This window comes from Schistocerca americana, chromosome 1 (genome assembly GCF_021461395.2).
Source record: "Schistocerca americana isolate TAMUIC-IGC-003095 chromosome 1, iqSchAmer2.1, whole genome shotgun sequence".
Taxonomy (NCBI): Eukaryota; Metazoa; Arthropoda; class Insecta; order Orthoptera; family Acrididae; genus Schistocerca; species Schistocerca americana.
This window is the reverse complement of record NC_060119.1, coordinates 364,477,937-364,499,746: the sequence shown is the minus strand read 5'-3', so window position 1 is coordinate 364,499,746 and position 21,810 is coordinate 364,477,937. Positions and strand designations below refer to the sequence as shown.

The 21,810-nt window shown below is 43.5% G+C and overlaps 1 protein-coding gene across 3 annotated transcripts in view; it reads right to left on the bottom strand.

Moving 5' to 3' along the window:
- LOC124600285 (glycine-rich cell wall structural protein 1-like) overlaps positions 1–21,810 on the bottom strand; it is a 38,456-nt gene that overhangs the window by 3,697 nt on the left and 12,949 nt on the right. For 2 of the 3 annotated variants that reach the window (XM_047136148.1, XM_047136149.1), the window contains exons 2-3: positions 14,684–14,746; positions 1,866–2,123 (exon numbers count right to left, since the gene is read on the bottom strand). In XM_047136148.1, coding sequence (XP_046992104.1) covers positions 1,866–2,123; positions 14,684–14,746 — 321 coding nt within the window. The remainder of the gene's footprint in view (positions 1–1,865; positions 2,124–14,683; positions 14,747–21,810) is intronic. The other variant, XM_047136150.1, reaches the window with a different exon arrangement.

Sequence of the window (21,810 nt, the reverse complement as noted above, 5' to 3'; positions counted from 1 at the left end):
CACCTACAACGTGCTGACATGACCAAATTTTCCAACAGCTTCCTCATACACAAACAGCAGTTGACCGGCGTTGCCTGGTGAAACGTTTTTGTGATGCCTCGTGTAAGGAGGAGAAATGCGTACCATCACGTTTCCGACTTTGATAAAGGTCCGATCGTAGCCTATCGCCATTGTGGTTTATCGTATCGCGACATTGCTGCTCGCGTTGGTCGAGATCCAATGACTGTTAGCAGAATATGAAATCGGTGGGCTCAGGGGGGTAATACGAAACGCCGTGCTGGATCCCAACGGCCTCTTATCACTAGCAGTCGAGATACAGGCATCTTATCCGCATGGCTGTAACGGATCGTGCAGCCACGTCTCGATCCCTGAGTCAACACATGGGGACGTTTGCAAGACAACAACCATCTGCACGAACAGTTCGACGACGTTTGCAGCAACATGGACTATCAGCTCGGAGGCCGTGGCTGAGGTTACCCTTGAAGCTGCATCACAGACAGGAGCGCCTGCGATGGTGTACTCAACGACGAACTTGGGTGCACGAATGGCAAAACGTGATTTTTTCGGATGAATCCAGGTTCTGTTTACAGCATCATAATGGACGCATCTGTGTTTGGCGACATCGCGGTGAACGCACATTGGAAGAGAGTATTCGTCATCGCCATACTTGTGTATCACGCGGCGCGATGGTATGGGGTGCCATTGGTTACACGTCTCGGTCACCTCTTGTTCGCATTGACGGTACTTTGAACAGTGGACGTTACATTTCAGATGTGTTACGACCCGTGGCTTTACCCATCATTCGATCCCTGCGCAACCCTACATTTCAGCAGGATAATTCACGGCCGCATGTTGTAGGTCCTGTACGGGCCTTTCTGGATACAGAAAATGTTCGACTGCTGCTCTGGCCAGCACATTCTCCAATTCTCTCACCAATTGAAAACGTCTGGTAAATGGTGGCCGAGCAACTAGCTCGTCACAATACGCCAGTCACTACTCTTGATGAACTGTGTTTTCGTGTTGAAGCTGCATCGGCAGCTGTACCTGTACACGTCATCCAAGCTCTGTCTGACTCAATGCCCAGGCGTATCACGGCCGTTATTACGGCCAAAGGTGGTTGTTCCGGGTACTGATTTCTCAGGATCTATGCACCCAAATTGGGTGAAAATGTAATCACACGTCAGTTCTAGCATAATATATTTGTCCAATGAATACCCGTTTATCGTCAGCATTTCTTATTGGTGTAGCAATTTTAACGGATAATAGTGTATGCATGACCTAAGTACCCTTCCATCATCACAGTGATACTGTCATTCTTTTCTGAAAAATTCGATTGATAAAAAGCAACCAGTAATTTAATTCACCTGACGATTGATACAAAATATTCTTAAACACGGTGTAGAATTACGCAGAAAAATTTGTGGTTGGTTTCCGCTGAATTTGACTTATCACAACATGATCTCCCTTGTGCTCTATAGCAACCAATATATTTCATTTCGAGACGAGAAGATATATCTGGTACATTACATCATCCGACTCTGTGACTGTGGGAGCTATGGATTCTTTATGTTAAGGGTAACCAAAAACGCTTTTGAAATGCTATGGAAAGTCGGCACAGCTTTTGATTTCAGCTGGAGCAATGTGTAAAGCTTACTTTACCCTAGGAACAAACCTGAACAATATTATAGACTCAGTAAGAGCAGCATACTTTATGGGAAAACGTGCCAGTAGCTAAGCAGAGCCTTAGAAGGGCCTACACCCCAGGCACAATATACTCACGTGGAGTAATCCATCATTAATATTCTCGCCACGTAACACGACCTAGAGCCATAACGACGAGCCACTGTAGTGGTGTGCGCACTCACCTGCTCCGTATCCTGCCTGGCTGGCGCTGTGGCTTCCAGACGCTGAGCCACCAAGGCCTCCCAGGGAGCCGGCGGAGGAAGACGACGCAGAGTGGCTGCTGGAGCCTGAGCCCGAGCCTCCAGCGCCGTACGAGGAGGAGCTGCTGCCCGACTGGCTGCCGCTTCCAGGGCCGCCGCTGGACGACGACCACGAGTATGATGAGGATTTGGAGAAGCTGCCCGAGCCCGTACCAAAGTTGCCATATCCGGGATTCAAGACTGTGCAGACAAGAAATACACACTATCAGCAGCTAAAGTAAACTAGTATTACTTAGTGATATTTTAAAATTGTTCCTGTCCCTCAAGAAAACAGTCCTTCACCGTACGAACTGTCTGATCCAGGTTTTAACCTTGAGGAAGTTTCTGTTGACGTTGGAGGACAAAAGACTCCACAAAACGCGTCAGTTATCGCCGTAACTCTCTTACACATGCACAGATATCCGAACACACGCGGGACTTTGTTGTTAGTGAGCCGTGGTAAAAATTTGCTGTTTTGAAGAGCGAGCTGCAGCGTGTAGTGTGAAGCAGTCGCCCTCCGTACCGAGCGAAGTGGCGCAGTGGTTAGACACTGGACTCGCGTTCGGGAGGACGACGGTTCAATCCCGCGTCCGGCCATCCTGATTTAGGTTTCCCGTGATTTCCCTAAATCACTCCAGGCAAATGCTGGGATGGTTCCTCTGAAAGGGCACGGCCGACTTCCTTCCACATCCTTCACTAATACGATGAGACCGATGACCACGCTGTCTGGTCTCCTTCCCTAAAACAACCAACCAACCAACCATCGCCCTCCGTTTCTGACGGTGGCGCCGCTATCGCAATCGCACCTTTGGTGTCTCCCTCTGGTGGAAAAGGGGAAAGGTTGCCTCTTCACGTGCATTTAAGGGGCGCGACAAGCTCGCTAGTAGAGGACATTCGAAGCCAGTTAATCTGTTAGTCTGAGTCAGTCGGAGGCAGTTGGTCAGCGAAGGCAGTCTGTCAGTCTGGGCGAGTCTGGTCAGTTGGTCAGCCAAGTTAGTCTGGGTCTGTCTCTCGTCTGCATTGGTGAGGCGGTTAGTGTCTGTCGGTCGTCCGGAGTGCTAGTATGTCTTACGGCGTCAGTCTGCTCGAGTTTGTTCAGGCAATGGGCATTGGTGGTTGGATCGATCGGTTGGTCGGTCGAGCACTGAGACACAAGATGACTTGTCCGCCTGGAGCGTCGGCGCATGTGAGGTCGCCAAGTGAGGCCAGTGGCCGCGCCGTATAGCGAGGCGTAGTGGCTTCGCGGCCGACACGAGAGCAACAGGAGTCAACCCACGACGTCGGTCTGGCCGGCGCGAGCTGCGATGCCGTGAGACGGGACATCGGCGCTCCTTTCTGCGTCCGTTGAAGCGGCTGGCAGCGGACGGTTCGGGAGAGCGTTTTGGGGATACTGCGTCAGGTCTTTGCCAGAAATCGCAGTTATTAGAAGGTAAGTGATTAGTGATATGTCGTTTCAGTTATTTGTTAAATTCTACTTGTGTTCTTGGTCAGTCTCTCGTCCCCAGCTTGCTCGCATGTCTCTCGTCCGCATTTGTTAGGCAGTTAGTGTCTGTCTGGCTGTCTGTCGGTCTGCCGTACGTTAATAGCTGCCTCTGTCATGTTTGTCGGATTCGGTGTTAACGAATTTATTGCTTAAAGGCCGAATTCTTGAAATATGTTTTTTTATCTTGCCTATCATCTTGCGAGGTGGTGTATGTGTAATGTAGAACATGTTGTACCTTTTATGTAAGTCTACATTTATGTTCCTTTTTTTAATAGTAATTTTAGGTTATAAGGTTGCTACCCTTCCACCGTAAGAGTCCTTAAAAAAATCAAATTGCACTTTCGGTGGCAAATAATTTGTGTGTTGTACCATTTCCATCCCTCTTACGGGCTGCATAGTTTACATGTTTGTGTGAGTTGTTAAAATTTTTTTTAGTTTAAGGTAATCTGGTGTGCTACAGATTTGCACCAGTGTACTCTATCAGAGGTTGTTGTGAGCGGTCATGACTACGGCCGTGTTGAAAGGGAGCAGGCAAGCTTCTCAGCCCGAAGGCTCATACTGTTAATATTGTTCTTCCTGCCTCTAAGTAAAATTGTAACTTGATATTTCGAGGGTGGTTTTCTGCTTATAATTTTAAATCTGTTTTAAAACCTTTAGGAATAAAATTCACATTTGTTAGAAGTAATTTCATTTTCCATCAGTTACTTCCTGGAAAAGTACTTCCACGCACACGTAGTATGATTAAATGTGTTAATGTTCTTGATGAATCGCTAGTAAATAAAGTAAATTCTTTAAGAAAAGATTTTGAAATTAAATTCACTGTTCAATTAGGTCTGGACGTATTGTCCAAGAAACAAGTAAAACTAGATCAAATTCTCCAATTCCATCCTGTGTTAGCGGTGGGTTTCTCTTAGTCTTAAGGATAATTCCGAAATTTGAAATCCCCCCCAAATGTTCCCAACTAGAACTCTTTCTGTGCCACTATAAGCTCTCCTGGAATTTGACTAAAAAGAATAAACCTTTGGGATGGGGAGTAAAACATATGTATTAAAAAACTACATACATTGCACATGTCGAACAAGTCATCGATTCATCTCTATTTCGAGAAAATACACTACACCATAATATTTTTGATTAGTATATTTTATCTTAGAAATATATAAAACATAGCACATATCCTTCAGTTAAAACTTCCGGGGTGAGAGGCCGTGGTCGATGTATAAAACTGATTCCTGACGTTTCGTCTCCAGCTACGGGAGACATTGCCACCAAGGTTTGAATGGGTGTAGCATTTATAGAGCGTCTGGGACAACCGAAAAATCGGACGCAGTAGAGCATGTCTTTCGAGATGAGAACCAAGAAATGAAATTCAGTGAGACGAGCGTTTTAGCAAGGACATCGCATTATCATCCATGTATGTGTAGAGCAGCAATACCATCATAATTTTAATAGAGAAGAAGGAGGTTTGAAGTAAGATGAAATATGAATGTTGACTTCGTGCCGAAAGAATGACAACCGATTATTTTTAATCTGAATTGACGATGCCATCCAGAGATTACACACAGGCGGCTCACGTGAAGTACGTTTGTGCCCTCTATGCGCTCTATAAACGCGATAGGCCTTCAAGCCTTAGTGGCAGTATCTGTTTTACCTCAGAAGATGACTCCTGTAGCTGGAGACGAAACCTTAAGAAGCAGATTTATACTTCGACCACGGCAAACAGCCCGGAAGTTTTGTTTGAAGACGTCGGACCCGAAATTCTACATTCTATGAAGAGCTCATATCCCCCGGTTTTGATCATGATTTTCATGTGGTGTCTTTGAATATAATGCAGCTGCCGGAGCTGGTACGTCCCTCAGAGAACGCATAACTAGGAACCCTTTACTGAAGTTCCAGCTTCCTGGCAGCTGCCTGAAACGAACTGATCTGTTCAATGGACTGGATCTCAAACAGCCCCCTCTGCCCTTTGAGGTAGATAATTTTTTTAAAGGTGTACTTGCATTGACTGTGGCGCAAAATATTATTGTGGAATAAACATAATTTTTTGTTACTGAAACCGTGGCAAGTATTTCTGTAGTTCATCTGACTAAGATAGATTGGGCGCAATTGCACATATGGATGCTTCCTGAGATTACATCAGTTACGAAGGAGTATGGATTTTCGTTACGCCAGCCAGAGCAGAAGATATGAGAATCACCTTCACTAAGATAGAAGCATTTGAGTTTTGAACGCAGTGTTAGTTGCCTGATAGGTCAAATGTCAATTACTTTTTGAGAGTTGCATTGAACTCGACGTATCAGAGAGTCAGTCATGGACCTTAACAGAGTGGTAGCTTAGTTGTATGATGTGGAGTGGAGATGATTGGATGGTTGAGAGGGGATTAAGGGACTAAACAGAAAGGTCATTAGTCCCTCAATCCAGGGATAGTTCATCCAGAATTAGTGAAGCCCATGAAGGAAGTGTTCTGATGATTAAACTGTGTAGGAGCAGTAAGACCGAGGTATTGAAGATCATACTGATGCCAGAACTGTAAAGGAATTTACGGAGAAGTATATGTATTGGCAGTATATGGATTGGGGCAGTAAGTAGGTCAGAGCAGATGAAGGGTCTCCAAAGGTTCATTCATCCATTGGCCCCACCATGCAGCCAACCCCCGCCAGCCCGATTTAGGACAAAGACAGTTACATGGCAGATAATGTTTTCTAGCTGTAAAATTCAGAGCAGGCTAAAAATGTATTGGACATCGCTTGGATCAACAATAATAAAAACAAGAGGAGAGAAATACGCAAGACAGAAGCAGTCCCGGATGTACGACATTTGCGAACCGGGCAGAGATATTATAGTGGTGCCTGACACCCTCCCCCAAACCCCACTCCTGGAGCGTTCGAGATAGGACGTCAAAAATTTAAAAAAAGTCGATTTTTAAAAAATATCTTCATTTTGCAGCGCACATCTTTCTGAAGTGCTTGATATATAAAACACATATCTACGAGGGAATGTAAGACATTATTTGGTCTTAAGAGTGCCCAAGTACAGTGTCACACGTCTTCACACAGCGTTCTTCTACTGCACGTCACTGTATTTCCCTCTGTGAAATTCAGGCGGATATACTTTGTAAATTGTAATGGAAGGCTACATTCAGCACAGTGTAAGTTAAAATGTCCTGTGGTTCCTCTCCTGCTATCAGTCGGCAATCGGTCAGTTTGACATCCTACACCCCTAGAAATAAAAAAAAGAACCTCAGAATTAATGCTGGGTGGTATTATTTGTGACGGGGTGAAAAAGAAACTTTTCAAAAAATTTGCACTCTTTATTGCCAGTTAATTAATAACTTTTTCTTTTGTGTGACATTACATTAAATATAGAAAGATCAAACCAGTAAAGACAAGCCAGTACACATTCCTTCAATCATTAGGTCCCAGCATTTTTTCTCTCTAATCTTGATACAGCTTTACAAGGAGCACTTTTCTTTCTGCGAAAGAATCTATTACCTATCAAAGTTCGTCAAACGTTTTGCTACATGAAAACTCAAAATGTCGTTGTCTAATACTGAAAAAGTTGTTAGCACGAATAGTACCCAAGACTGATGTGGTTTCTCGACTTGGTTGTGTCTATTTCGTCACTGTCTGCTAGATAAAACGAAACAGCTCTTTGTATTATTGCAAGAATTGTAACACATGCCAAAAAGCGATACTGTTTCGGAACAAATGGTCATTCTTATATACCTAATTTTCATAAATAACACGACAGAATATAGTTCGCGAAGTAGCAATTGGAACTTACCATTATGGATAAAGGGATGTAAGGCGAAACCTTAGGGCCCACATATCATCACTTGTCGTTTCCAGTTACTACCTTATTGACACAAACACCTCTGAAACAGGTAGGCCTTAGGCAATCACAGTTTCAGTTAATTACAACACAGATTGAGTAAGATATCAGATCTCAATAATAGGGCAATAAAAACAGGTAGGCTTTAATTAATAAGTGTTCTAACTAAGCCAAATTACAAATAGTTCTTAATTTTATTAAAAGGCAACAGGCAGGCCTTCAATAATAACAGCCTCAGTTAAGTAAAATTACCAAATAGAATGCAGGCAAGCCTTCAATAATAACAGCCTCAGTTAAGTACAGTTACCAAATAGACAACAGGCAGACCATCATGAATAACTGCTTCCGTTAAGTAGCCAAGAGTTTAATTGCCTCCTCACAAGGGGTGGACCAAAAAGCTTATACGCAAGGGGCTCAAGACTACCAAATAGGAAGGCCAAGGAAGTGTACAAAGAGAGGACCGGCCTTCCAAGACCCCTTTCGTAGGGTATAGACTGGCAAAAGAAATATTAACACAGCAAGGTTAATTACGTGAAAGCAACAATAACCAGCCAAGCGGTGTTCCTGAGTCACTGCAAGATATCGCCCCTACAACAGCGGCGAAACGCCTGAAAGAAAACCGGGCTGCCAAACCCAATTAAATAGGCTCAGAAATTGCAAATTTTGAGACGGAAGCATCCTCTAAGCAAATATAATTAACAGAGCGATGACGTCTGCAATGCTCGAAGGTATCTCAGAACCGGCACATGGCCGTATTACAAAAGAAAGGTACTAATCTGGTATTAGAATATGTTTGGTAGGGAGGTCGGCTAAAACCCAACCATCTAGGTACTGCGTGACGACAAAGAATTTGGATGGCCATTCTTGGTATGGAGAGCCAGAAAAAATGGGGCTTCCACTGGGATATTAGCTACTGTCTGTGAGCCTTCACAACTGCAGTGAGTGGATGGCTCGTTAAATCAAATAAAGTTATGGATTAGCTTGGTATGACTTATGTGAGAACGACATAATAGAGTAGATTCCTTTCAGGAGAAACGGAAGGAAGAGCGCCATGAAGCAATAATCTCCATTAGAGTGTGGAGTATCCAACCAGATGTCATTTCATTTCTGATGAGCAGTAATGTGGTTTGCACACACAAATCTGCATGTGGGACGAGTAAAGCGAATAGGATGTGAGTAATCGCTCTTCTTGGTACATGCTCCTCCATTCCTTGGGATACCCATATGACGTGGGACACTGAGAAAGACAACCAAGCAGTTATTGAGACTAAGCTCATCGAGATGGTCATAAATATCAGAGATCACATTGTGGTAAAGGCAACAAAGGTTGGTGACCTAAATTGAGCCGCTACATATTAAAACACAGTAAACAGAGGCCTAATAAAATGGAGGACTCTGTTAACGGCTATCAGCTCCACTGTCTCAAGACTGAACATAATGGACGCTGAAAGGTCATAGGTATGACTGAGACTTTAGGACCTTGAAATAGATCGGTCCCACTTCATCTTTTGGGTACCAACCAATTGTGGGTAGGGGAGTGGGGGTGCATAAGAAAACACAGGAACACATTAGAAGAAGTGGAGATTCTGATAGAAGGCTGTGAGGCATATTCGAACTGGTAATTCTATCTGAATGTGAGTTTCAGGAGGTTGACGCTCCTTTTGTGCAAAAAGAATGGGATACGTTGGATGATGAGGGAATTGTGGAGGGCAAATGAATAGGAGAAAAAGAGTTGGTACCATCGGAACTGAAGAGATAAGATCCCCACTTCGACAAGGAGACTGTCTAGGGGACTAGTCTAGAAGGCGCCAGTGGCCAGACGAACTCAACAATGATAGACTGGGTCTAACAATTTAGAAGCTGAAAGTGTCCTTGATCCATAAACCTAGCAATTGTAATGCAGTATGGATGAGTCAAGGGCCCAGTAAATATGGAGAAGAGTAGCATGATCTGCACGGCAATAGGTGTCGGCAAAGAAGTAGAAATTGCTAAGCTTCTATATACAACCAGTCTTTATAAGACGGATGAGGGGCAGCTAAGTCAGTTTTATCGAAAAGGAGATCCAAAAGACGGATCTGTGCAACAACTTCCGAGAGCTCGGTACTGAGCAGGCTTCAGGGTCAGAATGGACCCTAGTGCAACGACAGAAATTGATGATCCACGTTTAGTAGTAGAGAAGTGGAGACCATGTGAAATGGTCTACACAGAGGCCCATTAAATGCCACTTTGGAGCTGACGTTCAGCTGAGGCTACTGAGTGGGATCTGTACCAAATGCAGAAGTAGTCCACGTACACTGCAGACGTGAACAAATTCCCGACAGAGGTCACTAGCCGATTGATGGCGATGAGGACACTCAGGACGGAGCCCTGTGAAAGCTGTTCTCTTGGATACATGAAGAGCTGTTTGAAGTATCAACTTGAACCCAGAACAACTGGTGGAATAAAAGTTGACGAACAAATACCGGCAAGGAGCCTTCAAAGCCCCAGGCATGGCGCTTAAATAAAATGTGGTGGCACCAAGCGGTGCTGTATGGCTTCTGACTGGTTTGATGCGGCCCACCAATAATTCCTCTCATGTGCCAACCTCTTCATCTTAATGTGGCATGTGCAGCCTATGTCCTCAGTTATCTGCTGGATGTATTCCACTGTCTTCCTCTACAGTTTATGCCCTCTACAGCTCGCTCTAGTACCATGGAAGGCATTCCCTGACGTCTTAACAGATACTACCATCCTGTCCCTTCTCCTTGTCAGTGTTTTCCAAATATTCCTTTCCTCTCCAATTCTGCGCAGAACCTCCGCATTCCTTACCTTATCAGTCCATCTAATTTTCAACATTCGTCTGTAGCACCGCATCTCAAATGTTTCTATTCTCTCTCTTTCCGGTTTTCCCACAGTCCAGGTTTCACTACCATACAGTGCTGTGCTCCAAAGGTACATTCTCAGAAATTTCTTCCTCAAATTAAGGCTAATATTTGATATTAGAAGAGTTCCCTTGGGCAGGAATGCCCTTTTTGCCATTGCTAGTCTGTTTTTGATGTCCTCCTTGCTCCGTCAGTAATTGTTTATTTTGCTGCATAGGTAGCAGAACTCCTCAACATCATCTACTTCGTCATCATCAATCCGGATGTTAAGTTTCTCGCTGTTCTCATTTCTGCTACTTCTCATTAGTTTCATTTTTTTCGATTTACTCTCAATCAATATTCTTTTCTCATTATGCTATTCATTCCATTCAGCAGATCACGTAATTCCCCTTCCCCTTCACTCAGGATATCAATGTCAGCAGCTAATAGTATCTTTGATAGCCTTTCACCGTGAATTTTAATTCTGCTCCTCAATATTTCCATTATTGCTTCTTCGATGTACAGATTGAACAGTAGGGGCGAAAGACTACATCCCAGTCTAACACCCTTTTTAATCCGAGCAGCTCGTTCTTAGTCGTCCACTCTTATTATTCCCTCTTGGCTGTTGTACGTATTGTATATTACCGTTCTCTCCCTATAGCTTACCCCTATTTTTTTTAAGAATTTCGATCATCATCCATCGTTTAACATTGTACAATGCTTTTTCCAGGTCGGTAAATTCTATGAAGATGTCTTGATTTTTCTTTAGTCTTGCTTCCATTATCAACGGCAACGTCAGAACTGCATCTCTGGTGCCTTTACCTTTCCTAAAGCCAAACTGATCGTCGTCTAACACATCCCCAATTTTCTTATGGCTTATTTTCTTTAGTCTTGCTTCCATTATCAACGGCAACGTCAGAACTGCATCTCTGGTGCCTTTACCTTTCCTAAAGCCAAACTGATCGTCGTCTAACACATCCCCAATTTTCTTATGGCTTATGTAGATAAAAAAAAAACTGCAATGAAGTGAAGCATGTCAGATCGCGGTTTTCAACGCACCAGATGGTTGGTTATGGATCCTCGCTCCCAGAAGCCACACTGATGGGTGGAGAACCCAGCGTAATCTATGGGCAACCATCCTTTCTAGTTGTTTGCAGATCATGTTGGCCAGGCTAGTTAGTCGGTAGCTTTCGAGATATGTTAGCTTATTGCCTGATTTAAGGATTGGGATGACCATACTATCTCGCCATTCGAGCCAAATACTGTTGAAGATCCCGTAGAAGATGTAACATTTAGGTGTTGGTTCGTCTGATTATGAACTGAATCAGGGCTTGCGGTTGTATCCCGAGATGAGCCAATAGCCTGAAACAGTTCCCAGTCAGAGAAAATTTCATTATATGATTCGGTTCTGTGGGGATAGAACATAGGAGGGTGTTTTCAGCTGGTCGTTTCTGCACTGGAAAGGCAGCTGGATAAGAAGGGGACGCTGATGCTGTCGCAAAGTTGGTCAGAAGTTGTTCACTAAGAACTGATGCATCAGTACAAAGACCGCCCCCAGAACAAGATACAGAATAGTTGTTGGTCGTTGACAGCCCAGAAGACTATGGAGCCTGGTCCACACCTGGGATGAAGATGCGTTGGTTTGCAGGGAAGATTAGATAGCGAGCCTTACAATGAAATCATTTAAAAATCATAACGATGGTCTGCGAAGGTTGTCGGTTGAAACATTGTAGGGCTCTTCAGCAACCCTAAACAGCTACTGCAGTGCCTTTGGTTCACCATGACATTAGCCGGCGGAAGAGGTGACCTGTGGAAAGGGGAATAGCAGTTCAAGCAGCGTTGATGATAGCGTTGGAGACATCTTGCACAACATCGTCGATGGAATTTGACAGAGAGAAGAGGGGTGGTAACAGACTGTTTATGATGTTCTTCTTCAGTCGGGATTCTCTTAAGAAAAATTTGGAAAATGTAGATCAGACTCAGAAGAAGAGCACATATTACTGCAGCCGAAAAACGTTGAATTCCAAGAAAGGAAGGCAGAACCCAAAGAATATCTGGGTCAACATCAAAGGTTGCCACCAAGAGACAAGGAGCAAGAGAAGCAAATATAATCAGAGATGACAGATAGCACTACAGGACAGGAAAAAGGTGTTGCAGAAGCTTGGGACTCTGCGCTTGCCACAAAGAAGTGGATATGATTTTGACCCTTCCGATTTTTTAGATTGAGGGTTCTACTTTAGTGTGCTTGTTCCGTGGTAACCATGTGACGGGTCGTAGAGTTCGTAGAAAACTGGAGTAGTTTTTGACTTGAGGAACTGACTTGGTAAAGTTTGTACAAGTGTGAATAAATTACATTGGTTCAATGAGGACGTAAGTGAGCTTTCATTATTTAACTCTGAACAGTTTTCAGTATTTCTGCGACTCTCTTCTTTTCTTATATCCTAGGAATAAATTGAGAGATAAGGTGAGAGTGTCAGTGGTGGACAGTTTTCAATTCAGACAGAAGTAGGCCTCAAGCCAGTGATGTGAGACACCTGTAACTCGTCTCGCAGATGAAAGTGACTTTTGCAGCTTTTATCAAAACAATTTCACGAGTATTCGTACAACGATTCGAGTCTGCTGCAAGTTATACGCACATCCTCGAAAATGAAAGCAAACGTTCTAGCGAGACTGTGGAAAATTACTGTATTATTACATAAAGTCAGAGACTAGTACGGTAAATTAAATACAAAGCTTACTGCTCACCGATTTGGAAGTGCACAGCAGAGAGCACATTCTTTATGCACTATAATTTTAATCTTTATTCATGACTGGAAAATGGGATGATGACTGTTTACAAACAAAATACTTTCTTGAGATCAGCGTTACTGGTAGAACATAGTTTCTTCATCTACGTTTACATCCACATGTACTATATGTTGTACTGTCGGTGAATTATTTTAAGAAATTATTTTAAATGTATATTGTTATTACAAAACGAAATAGTGAACTTCAGACCATCAAGATGATCAACTGCTTATGTGCCACAGTGCGAGTCGTACTTAATTCACTCTTAAATATACTGCAGAGATTGTAAAGCACATTTTGCTTCTATAATACGAAAAAAATTTGAAATTTTATAAGTAGATTTTTGTCAAATGATTGTCATCTTCCTTAGAGCGTTTGTCAATTTATATTCTTCGGTATTTTTCACTCACCTATAGGAGTAGAAACGCATGAAAATTCACGAGGCCCTCTGTGGTATATGAAGCCACGTGTCAGTTCAGTCTGGATCGGAACGCTCGCGCTTGATTAGAATTTCTGTGTGGCTCGTACATAAGTTGCAAAGGCTGCTTGTTGCACAGACAGTCTCCTATGTCCCAGTGATCTATCACTAATCCTGAGGCTGTCTCTTATTGTATTCCTTATTCAACCAATTTGGGCACCCACTCCGTAGCCCCACACGCTGTTACTCTGATGTGTGTGTTATTCGCATGTCATAAAATGTGCATAATGATGAAAAAATATTTAAGATTCTCAGGGGTATAAAGCTATGTTTCTCTATGTTCAGACCATTCAGCAAACATCGAACGAGATTGAAATAATGTTAATATTTATTGAATACTCATGCAGCGGGTTTATCTAACACTACTGAAGATAATAAGGTTATTTGTGAAGCTGCGGCAGCATCTTTCTGTGACCATATCGACAGTACGTTCTCAGTCTGATAATGACTCCTGACTGGGACAATCAGCTGTGTGCCTTGAATTGTTCTCCATCCATTCTTAAATCCTTCTTTACAGGCCACAGTCACATTTCTTCTTTAGCGGGAATCGAGGTAGTACAGAACCAGAAGAAAGGGAAGACATATCGAATTGAGCTGATTAATTCGAGTGATCACCTTTGGGTTAAAGATGTGAAGGCCACGAGGTGGATATGTACGGTTACTCACCGATCTTTCGAATCTGATAGAAACTGACATTGTATCTCGGGTCAACTCAGGAACTCTCTTTTGTACTGTGCACTTATCACTTGAGTTGTCTGGAAACTTCTCACTGACCATTGCAACGTTTCAGTTAATCATTAATTATCACTTACCAGACCGCACAAATTATGAAAAATCTTAGAAGAGGAAGCGAGATGAGTTGAATTAATGAGACTCAAATGAAAGTCGATTTCTGGATGGTACGTACATTCATCAGCAAAGCAATAAGGGATATAAAACCTCACGACTGTGTACGATTAAATGCTGGAGAAGTAGGCAAACAAATCGTATCTCTGCAATTGGAGAAAAGGACGAAAAGTGTCATGTCCTACTCTAACGGGAGCCTACGAAGTTATGCTAGAGCTACGGTGGTACAAAATTAAAGGAAAAAATAGGTTCTACGTAACGTTCACAGTTCCTCTCCGCAGCTGTGGATGGAAAAATAGAACCCTTCCGATGGAGGTTCGAATCCTCCCTTGCGCATGTGTGTGTGTGTGTGTGTGTGTGTGTGTGTGTGTGTGTGTGTGTTGTTCTTAGCATAAGTTAGTTTAAGTAGTGTGTAAGACTAGGAACCGATGACCTCAGCAGTTTGGTCCCTTAGAAATTCACACACATTTAACATTTGAAAAATAGAATTACTTACTATCGGAAGCGAAGGGCACAGCTCCAAAGCGCTCTCCCAATACGTCCCAGGCCTTGACGCCACCTAGAACAACATAACAACAGCGTCAATAATTACCCTTTGCGTCATCATGCACATGCACCGGCGCTCCCTCTGCGAGCTCGGTCTTGCTGTAAGACCACCACATGACGTCACACTTCATGACTTCATTCGTCGAATACCAGCTCTGCGCTTTGCAGAAGAGAACTGATCGTGACTAGATGCATCACGTTTCGTTCATCGGTACAGGAAACATGCACTGCTTCTAGAGTAAGCATTTACAGACGTATTCTCCACTCGAATAGTTCAGTACAGTTGTTAAATTTTGCATTTTGGAATGAATTTTATCTCTCAATAGCAACTACGTGTTAGCTGCATTCTCATTTCCACGTAATAAGGCCGCTTCGATTTGCCATTAACTAACGTATTACATCGACAGCGATGTTTACTGTGATAGTGTGGACGACTCACTTCGCACAGTTGTTAAATTTTAGTCTTCGATTGTGGACGCGAATGTTCTTACGAGAATGTCTACTCGAAACGGTGCAGCACTTCTTTCCTCAGTGCAGGGTGTAGCTAAATTTCCTTCACTAACGTTGAGGACTTGTATTGTCGAGCAAGATGATTAGGCTTAGCGTAGGAACTCATATTTGGAAACGTACCGTTTTCCCGTTGTACCCAAAATACCACAAGACACGTTGTTATCTCCCGCATTTTCGGCGCCACTGGCAAGGATATTAGTACATCCTTCACCGATCACCTGATGCCCCATAACCACCACAGGTTTATTTGCACACCGTTCAACTCAGTTTGCGATCTGCCCATGGAGGTTTCTACCTGCTGTTGTGTTCGTGATGTTTGTTTCTACTGTACAGTAGTAATCATTCATTGCAGTACAGAAAGCAAGCTACACCCACATTTCATTTGTAGTGTGTTGCTGGTGACCATGGTTAACTACACGTTTTTGGAATACCGACATTATGCTGTAGTACGAGGAATTTCGGTGCAGTGGGATAGTTGCTCGTCAGTTGTGCACGGAGTGTTTTCCACTCCGCAGGACACAATAACACTCCCTCTTTAATACGGTGTAACAGCAGGTCTCGGAGGCAGGTACATTCACCACCTGTAGGGCCAACAAGTACCAGAAACATAGCAAGTAGACTGAATGTGGATCGACCAACTGTCTGGGGTGTTCTGGATGGCAGCAGCTATACCAGTACAAACCCCCTCTCCCCTCTGGAAGGTATTGGCAATGCAGCCACAGGATTTTTCATTTGGAGCCAATTTCTACAGGTGGTTCTTGCACCGTTGTGTAGACGAGCCCATTGTCCTATGGCCAGTCGTTTTCACGGATGGGGCCAAGTTCACCAGGAAATGTGTTCTCGATTCCTACAATAGTCCTGTGCAGGCTGATAAAACCAGCATGCCACACGCCGCATGGGTTTCAGGACGATATTGTCTGAACATTTTCGCAGGGATCCTGGATGGATGTGTGACTGCGCCGTACCTTCTTCCTCCACATCAGAAGGTGCCATGTATTTGCGATTCCTTGACGGGATACTGCATGGGCTCTTGGAAAATGTGGCACTGCAAGTAAGTCGAAACATGTGGTTCCAACAGAACAGCACACCACCTCAGTTCTCATGTGCTGTCCCTGATCGTCTGGGCAACAGTGGATAGATCGTGATGACACTATTGCTTGGTTTGCACATCCTTCCGATTTGAATCCACTATATTAAAACAATTGAGTCACATGAAATCCTTTATTTATAAGACCCCTGTGGCATCCGAGGTAGACCTACTAGTGCTTATTATTACGGCGGCAGAGAATAGTGGACGAGGAATTTGTGATCTTGCGTGCTGGAACATGATACGGAAGTATCCGCGATGACGGCGCTGATCGCCACATCGAGGCCTACTTGTAAGTGGACCGAGACGACAAGCTGCAGATGTCAGAGAACAACGTATATTGCGCTATTTTGCGTGTGGTGGCAAACGGTACTTTCCTGGACGTGAGAACTTACGCTAAACTTAACCGTCTTGATCCCCGCTACAAGCCCTCAAAGTCTGTAAAGGAAATTTGGTTACACCGTGTACACAAGCAATCAGAATTACGTATTTGGTACATGAGGACTGCAGCTGGAGTGAAACGGATACATTGAAGCAGATTTGGGAAGTAACTACTCTATAATATTACAGTATCAAACAAGGCACTTCGTCCAGTGTGAGAGTTACATATATGGCTTATCAAAAGTAATTGATCTATTTGTCGAGAAATACGTTACAATTAATTTTTGAGTTGTCAGTCTTCTGACTGATTTGATGCGGGGGAGAAAAGAGGAAGAGAATGAAATCTGTGTCGACTCATAGCATACTTTTCTAGACGAAACAAAAGGGCACCGTGCTTATCGTTTCCTTTCGGCAAACGGATCACTAACAAAAACCTTCAAGAGACACAGAGTGGAAGAGAAATTTACCGTAATACATTGAAACAAAGACAATAATAAGGAACCTTTCGCTACCTTCCTCACTTCCCTTTGCTTGCCATATACTGCCAAAGAAAATTTGGATTTCTCCGCTTCCACATAAGCAGGCGTTAACAACATCGACTACAGAGCAGGGGAGGCGAATGATTTGTTAGACGCATGGAATATTATTAACATATTCGTTGACCACGAAATGGTCTTTGCTCATCCTTTCTGCTGACTTGCAACTACAGATTCCATCTGTAGGAGGTGGTCAATAAACATTGTGGCATATTTTTTCTCGGCCAATTTCGGTTGATAAAAATGCGAAATTTGTTGTGGGACATGGTGGTATATTCCCACTTCAGCCGCTATGGTTTCATGAGTTCCGATAGGTGGTGGCGCTATGTGTAGCCTCTAAGACGGCGTCTCTAACGAAGGCGTGTCCTGAGCAGAGAACAGTCATTGAGTTTCTTTTGTCGGGAAACCAGAGCATCACAGATACTCAAAGGTGCTTGCAGAATGTCTACAGAGACCTGGCAGTGAACAAAGGCACAGTGAGTGGTTGAGGTGGCGCAAACCTGTCCGATATCCTGCGTGCCGACCAGCTGCACACAGTTGTGACTCCTACAGTGCTGGAGCATGCGGTCAGTCTCATTCGATGTGATCGACGTATCACAATCAAACAGCTCGCTGCACAACTGGACGTCTCTGTGGGTAGTGGTGACATACTCGTCCCCCTCGTAGTGCGACGATCAACTCTGAAGTGTATTGCGCTACCCTCAGGAAATTGACAATCGGCTTGAGCAATACGATGCCACAAAAATACAAAGGAACTTCGCCTTCTCCATGAGAACACAAGGCCGCAAACAATTTTGCACACCCGAGATTTCATTGAACTATTCTTCCTCATCCACCTTACAGCCCACATCTCGCACGTTCCGACTTACATCTGTTTGGCCAACGAAGGAGGCTCTCCTCGGAAAGCCGGCCGGAGTGGCCGAGTGGTTCTAGGCGCTACAGTTTGGAACCGCGCGACCACTACGGGCGCAGGTTCGAATCCTGCCTCGGGCATGGATGCGTGTGATGTCCTTAGGTTTAAGTAGTTCTAAGTTCTAGGGGACTGATGACCTCAGAAGTTAAGTCCCGTAGTGCTCAGAGCCATTTGAACCAACTCTCCTCGGAAAGCAGTACGCGGATGATGGGGAGCTTACTGCAGCAGCAAGATGTTGGTTCCGACGTCGACCAGTAGAGTGGTAGCAAGCGGGCATTAAGGCCTTCCCAGTTAGGTGGCGTAATGCCGTCGCATTGAAACTAGATTATATTGAAAAATAGAGTTTTGCAGCCAGAAAAGTGAGAAATTTGTGGTGTACTGGAATCCAAAATAAAAACAGAATTGCTTTAAGAAATAAAGTGTTGCATTACTTATTGAACGTACCTCGTATACACTGTGCGGCATCTTCGATGCGTGTCTGCAACTCTCGTCGCGAGTGATATAAAATGAATGGGCAAAAGTCACAGGGAGGTTTTTCCGACTTGGAGATGTGCCGTGAGTTAGGCCCGAATGTTGCGACTACATACTGCGTATGGCTTGACTGTAGACACGATGGCTGGTCAGTCCGTTACAGGCAGCTGTGTAGTGAGCGTGGGCGTATTTCGCGAGTTAATCGACAATGAACGTGGGATGGTAATAGGTGCAAGACGGATGTGTCGCAGCACACTGGAGATTGCACAAGAACTTGGGATTCCAGTATCAACGGAGTGTGTCTTGGACAGTGTTTACACACGCGAAAACCGGCGCACAGAGAGACCACAAGTGTCTGAAAAACGGCAACGTCACGTCGCCTGCGGTCTAGTGTGCGCCAGACTGCTGCCGACATGAATGTGAGGCGTCAAGGAGCCGTCTCCACCAGAATTGTACGGAGGTATATATAACGCATTGCTTCAGTAACCGAACCACCGATTCATGTCCTAATTTATTCCCATGATGCCGTGCGGAGTGACCGCACGGTTTAGGGGGTCATGTCACAGACTGCGCGGCCCCTCCCACCCGAGGTTCGAGTCCTGCCTCGGACATGGGAGTGTGTGTTGTTCTTAGCATAAGTTAGTTTAAGTAGCGTGGAAGTATAGGGACCTTGGCAGTTTGGTCCCTTAGGAATTCACACACATTTGAACATTTCAACTTCCCATGACTTTAGGCTGCTCAGAGGACTTTTATTTTTCTTCCGTAAGGTTCAGTGAATTCGGCTATGAGACAGTACCTGAACTCAGCAAGAAATACAGCATTGCTGATTGCTAGAGCAGAAAGATTTGGGTAATGTGAGGATTGTCAAAAGCCTTGCTCACTGTCAAGAAACACAGACTGATGACAATTACTGCCATTTATGTACGACACATCGCAGTTTTCAGAACACGAGTGACTCATTTATAGGATGATGAAGTATGCACCATGTGCTGTGATATCTCCAGCTTTGAACGACAAACTGGTGAAGGAAACACATGACCATGTATCAACAGGTCACAGAAGCCAAAGAACAACTGATTGTCGAATAGCTGAGTAGTACTGATGGAGGACAAGGAGATAAGATGTCATCCAGAATGTGAGGAACTGTATCCTGTGCATACAACATGCTGATATTAGCCATCAATGAGTCTACTGCAATGATTATGGAGACATCCAAGCCATTTGAAGTGGTGGGAATGGATATTTTGTGTCCATTGAGTTTGGCATTGGTGAATAGCTCTACATGCTAAACATCACAGAACACTTTACACATTATGTTACGATGGTTGCAATCCAGACTCACAAGCGAGTACAGTCTCACATGCAATGGTAAACAGTTGGTAATTAAAATCTAGCATTTGCAGCACTATAATTACAAATCAGATTACTAACATTATGTCCAACGTTATGCTACCTACTGCGGATGTGGAAGCTCAGAGCTAGCCCTTCCATCCTCAGTCAAACAGTAGAACGAAATGCATGCCTTGTACGTTTATCAAGATGTTAAGTTATTATCTAAACAACTGTTACAATAAATGGGCCATTTACCCAGTTTACATCATAGCTACATATGATTGTAATGTACAGTCATGCTCAAAAGTATCCGAACGACCTGAACTGCATTTCACCTGATTCGCATGCAACCGGCATAACGCAGCTGTCTAGCAGGTCCTCTAATCGCTCCTTGGTACAGTCGTTTGGCTATTGAAAATGGTTCCAACAAGTCACCACTAGAAAACACTGCTCTGTATCGCAATAACTCATGATGTAAAGTAATACCACAATGCTACAAATATCAGGGAACACCTTATCACAGATAAGACTGCCCTTAAGGCTTGTGAGCTCACATTTATTACAATAAATGACATACCTGAAATGTTACCACGCTCATTATTACGTCAGATAGGTAATGCACGTAGTAAGTTCGTCATATTCATGATTTCCTCTTCAAAGTAACATACAGTACTTATTATTTAACACAAAATGATGTTAAAAATTTAAGTTATTCACGAGCTGCTACTTGAGAATATGTATTAACTTCAAATGACGCGACGAACCATCTCGTTCTGCATATGGATTCAAACCCAGGTCAGGCAAACTAAGCAAAGATTTCGTGACTGACGCAAACTAACAGTCATTGCTGATTAGGCATACAGAGGGTGATATACCTCGATTTTAGACAGTATCAGTTAGCAAATATCAACTTTAAATTACATAACACAAACATTTTTAACGGACGCGAATAGCTCCACAGTATCTCTTGTCCCTGTTATCATGAGTAGTTTTATTTCATTTCTTATAATACAGTGGACAGTTTTCGTAAGGATTCCTTTAGTGTTGTTTAAACAATAGTAAATAGTAAACATGAGAGCGAAATTAATCATAAACGATATATGCGAATTCTCTGATGTTATCTATAATAGTCTGACAATGCACATGTAGTTTATTGATTACATGCATGTAGAAAACTTGTTGTGATTTAAAGCTGTCAAACAATGTTTGAAGAACAATAAAATGCCACTACCAGACGACAGCTAATGTAGAAAATACTTTTCTGAAGTATTTGGGCACGATGCGCTCTCCCCATACATAATACAAAAGCTTCGAAATGCGTCTGCTGCCTGGCTGTCTATTAAACCGGAAAAGAACAAAACGTCACAGAAGTTAGCCCTTTTTCCACATGCAACTATTTTGGGCTGAGAAGTGAAGGGAATTATGTTCAAAGTTCCATTAGATTGGTAACATCAGCAGACAGCAGAATTGCGTTTAAAAAAAATCTACTAGTAAATGAATTCGAACTCGCGACATCTTGCCTATGGTACACGACACTTTCCATTACGCTACTAGCTGACACATAGCTGCAGCAGCTCCAGAGCTGAACAACAATTCCTCCAGAACTTCTGCATACCACAGCCCTGCGAGATAATGCAAATGGCCGGGTCTAGACGTCTGAGAGAAACAGTTACAGCTTTTCTTTTGCGCTGCACAACGTTTTTTACAAACAGATAGCGCAATAGAATAGCCTCTAGTGGAATGGAACACTCCCTATTTATATTTCTGCATCCTACACTATTGGCAGTTCTGTGTAGGTGGCAGTTACGTGATTTTATTTCGGTGATTACAAAATAGAGTCGAATGTA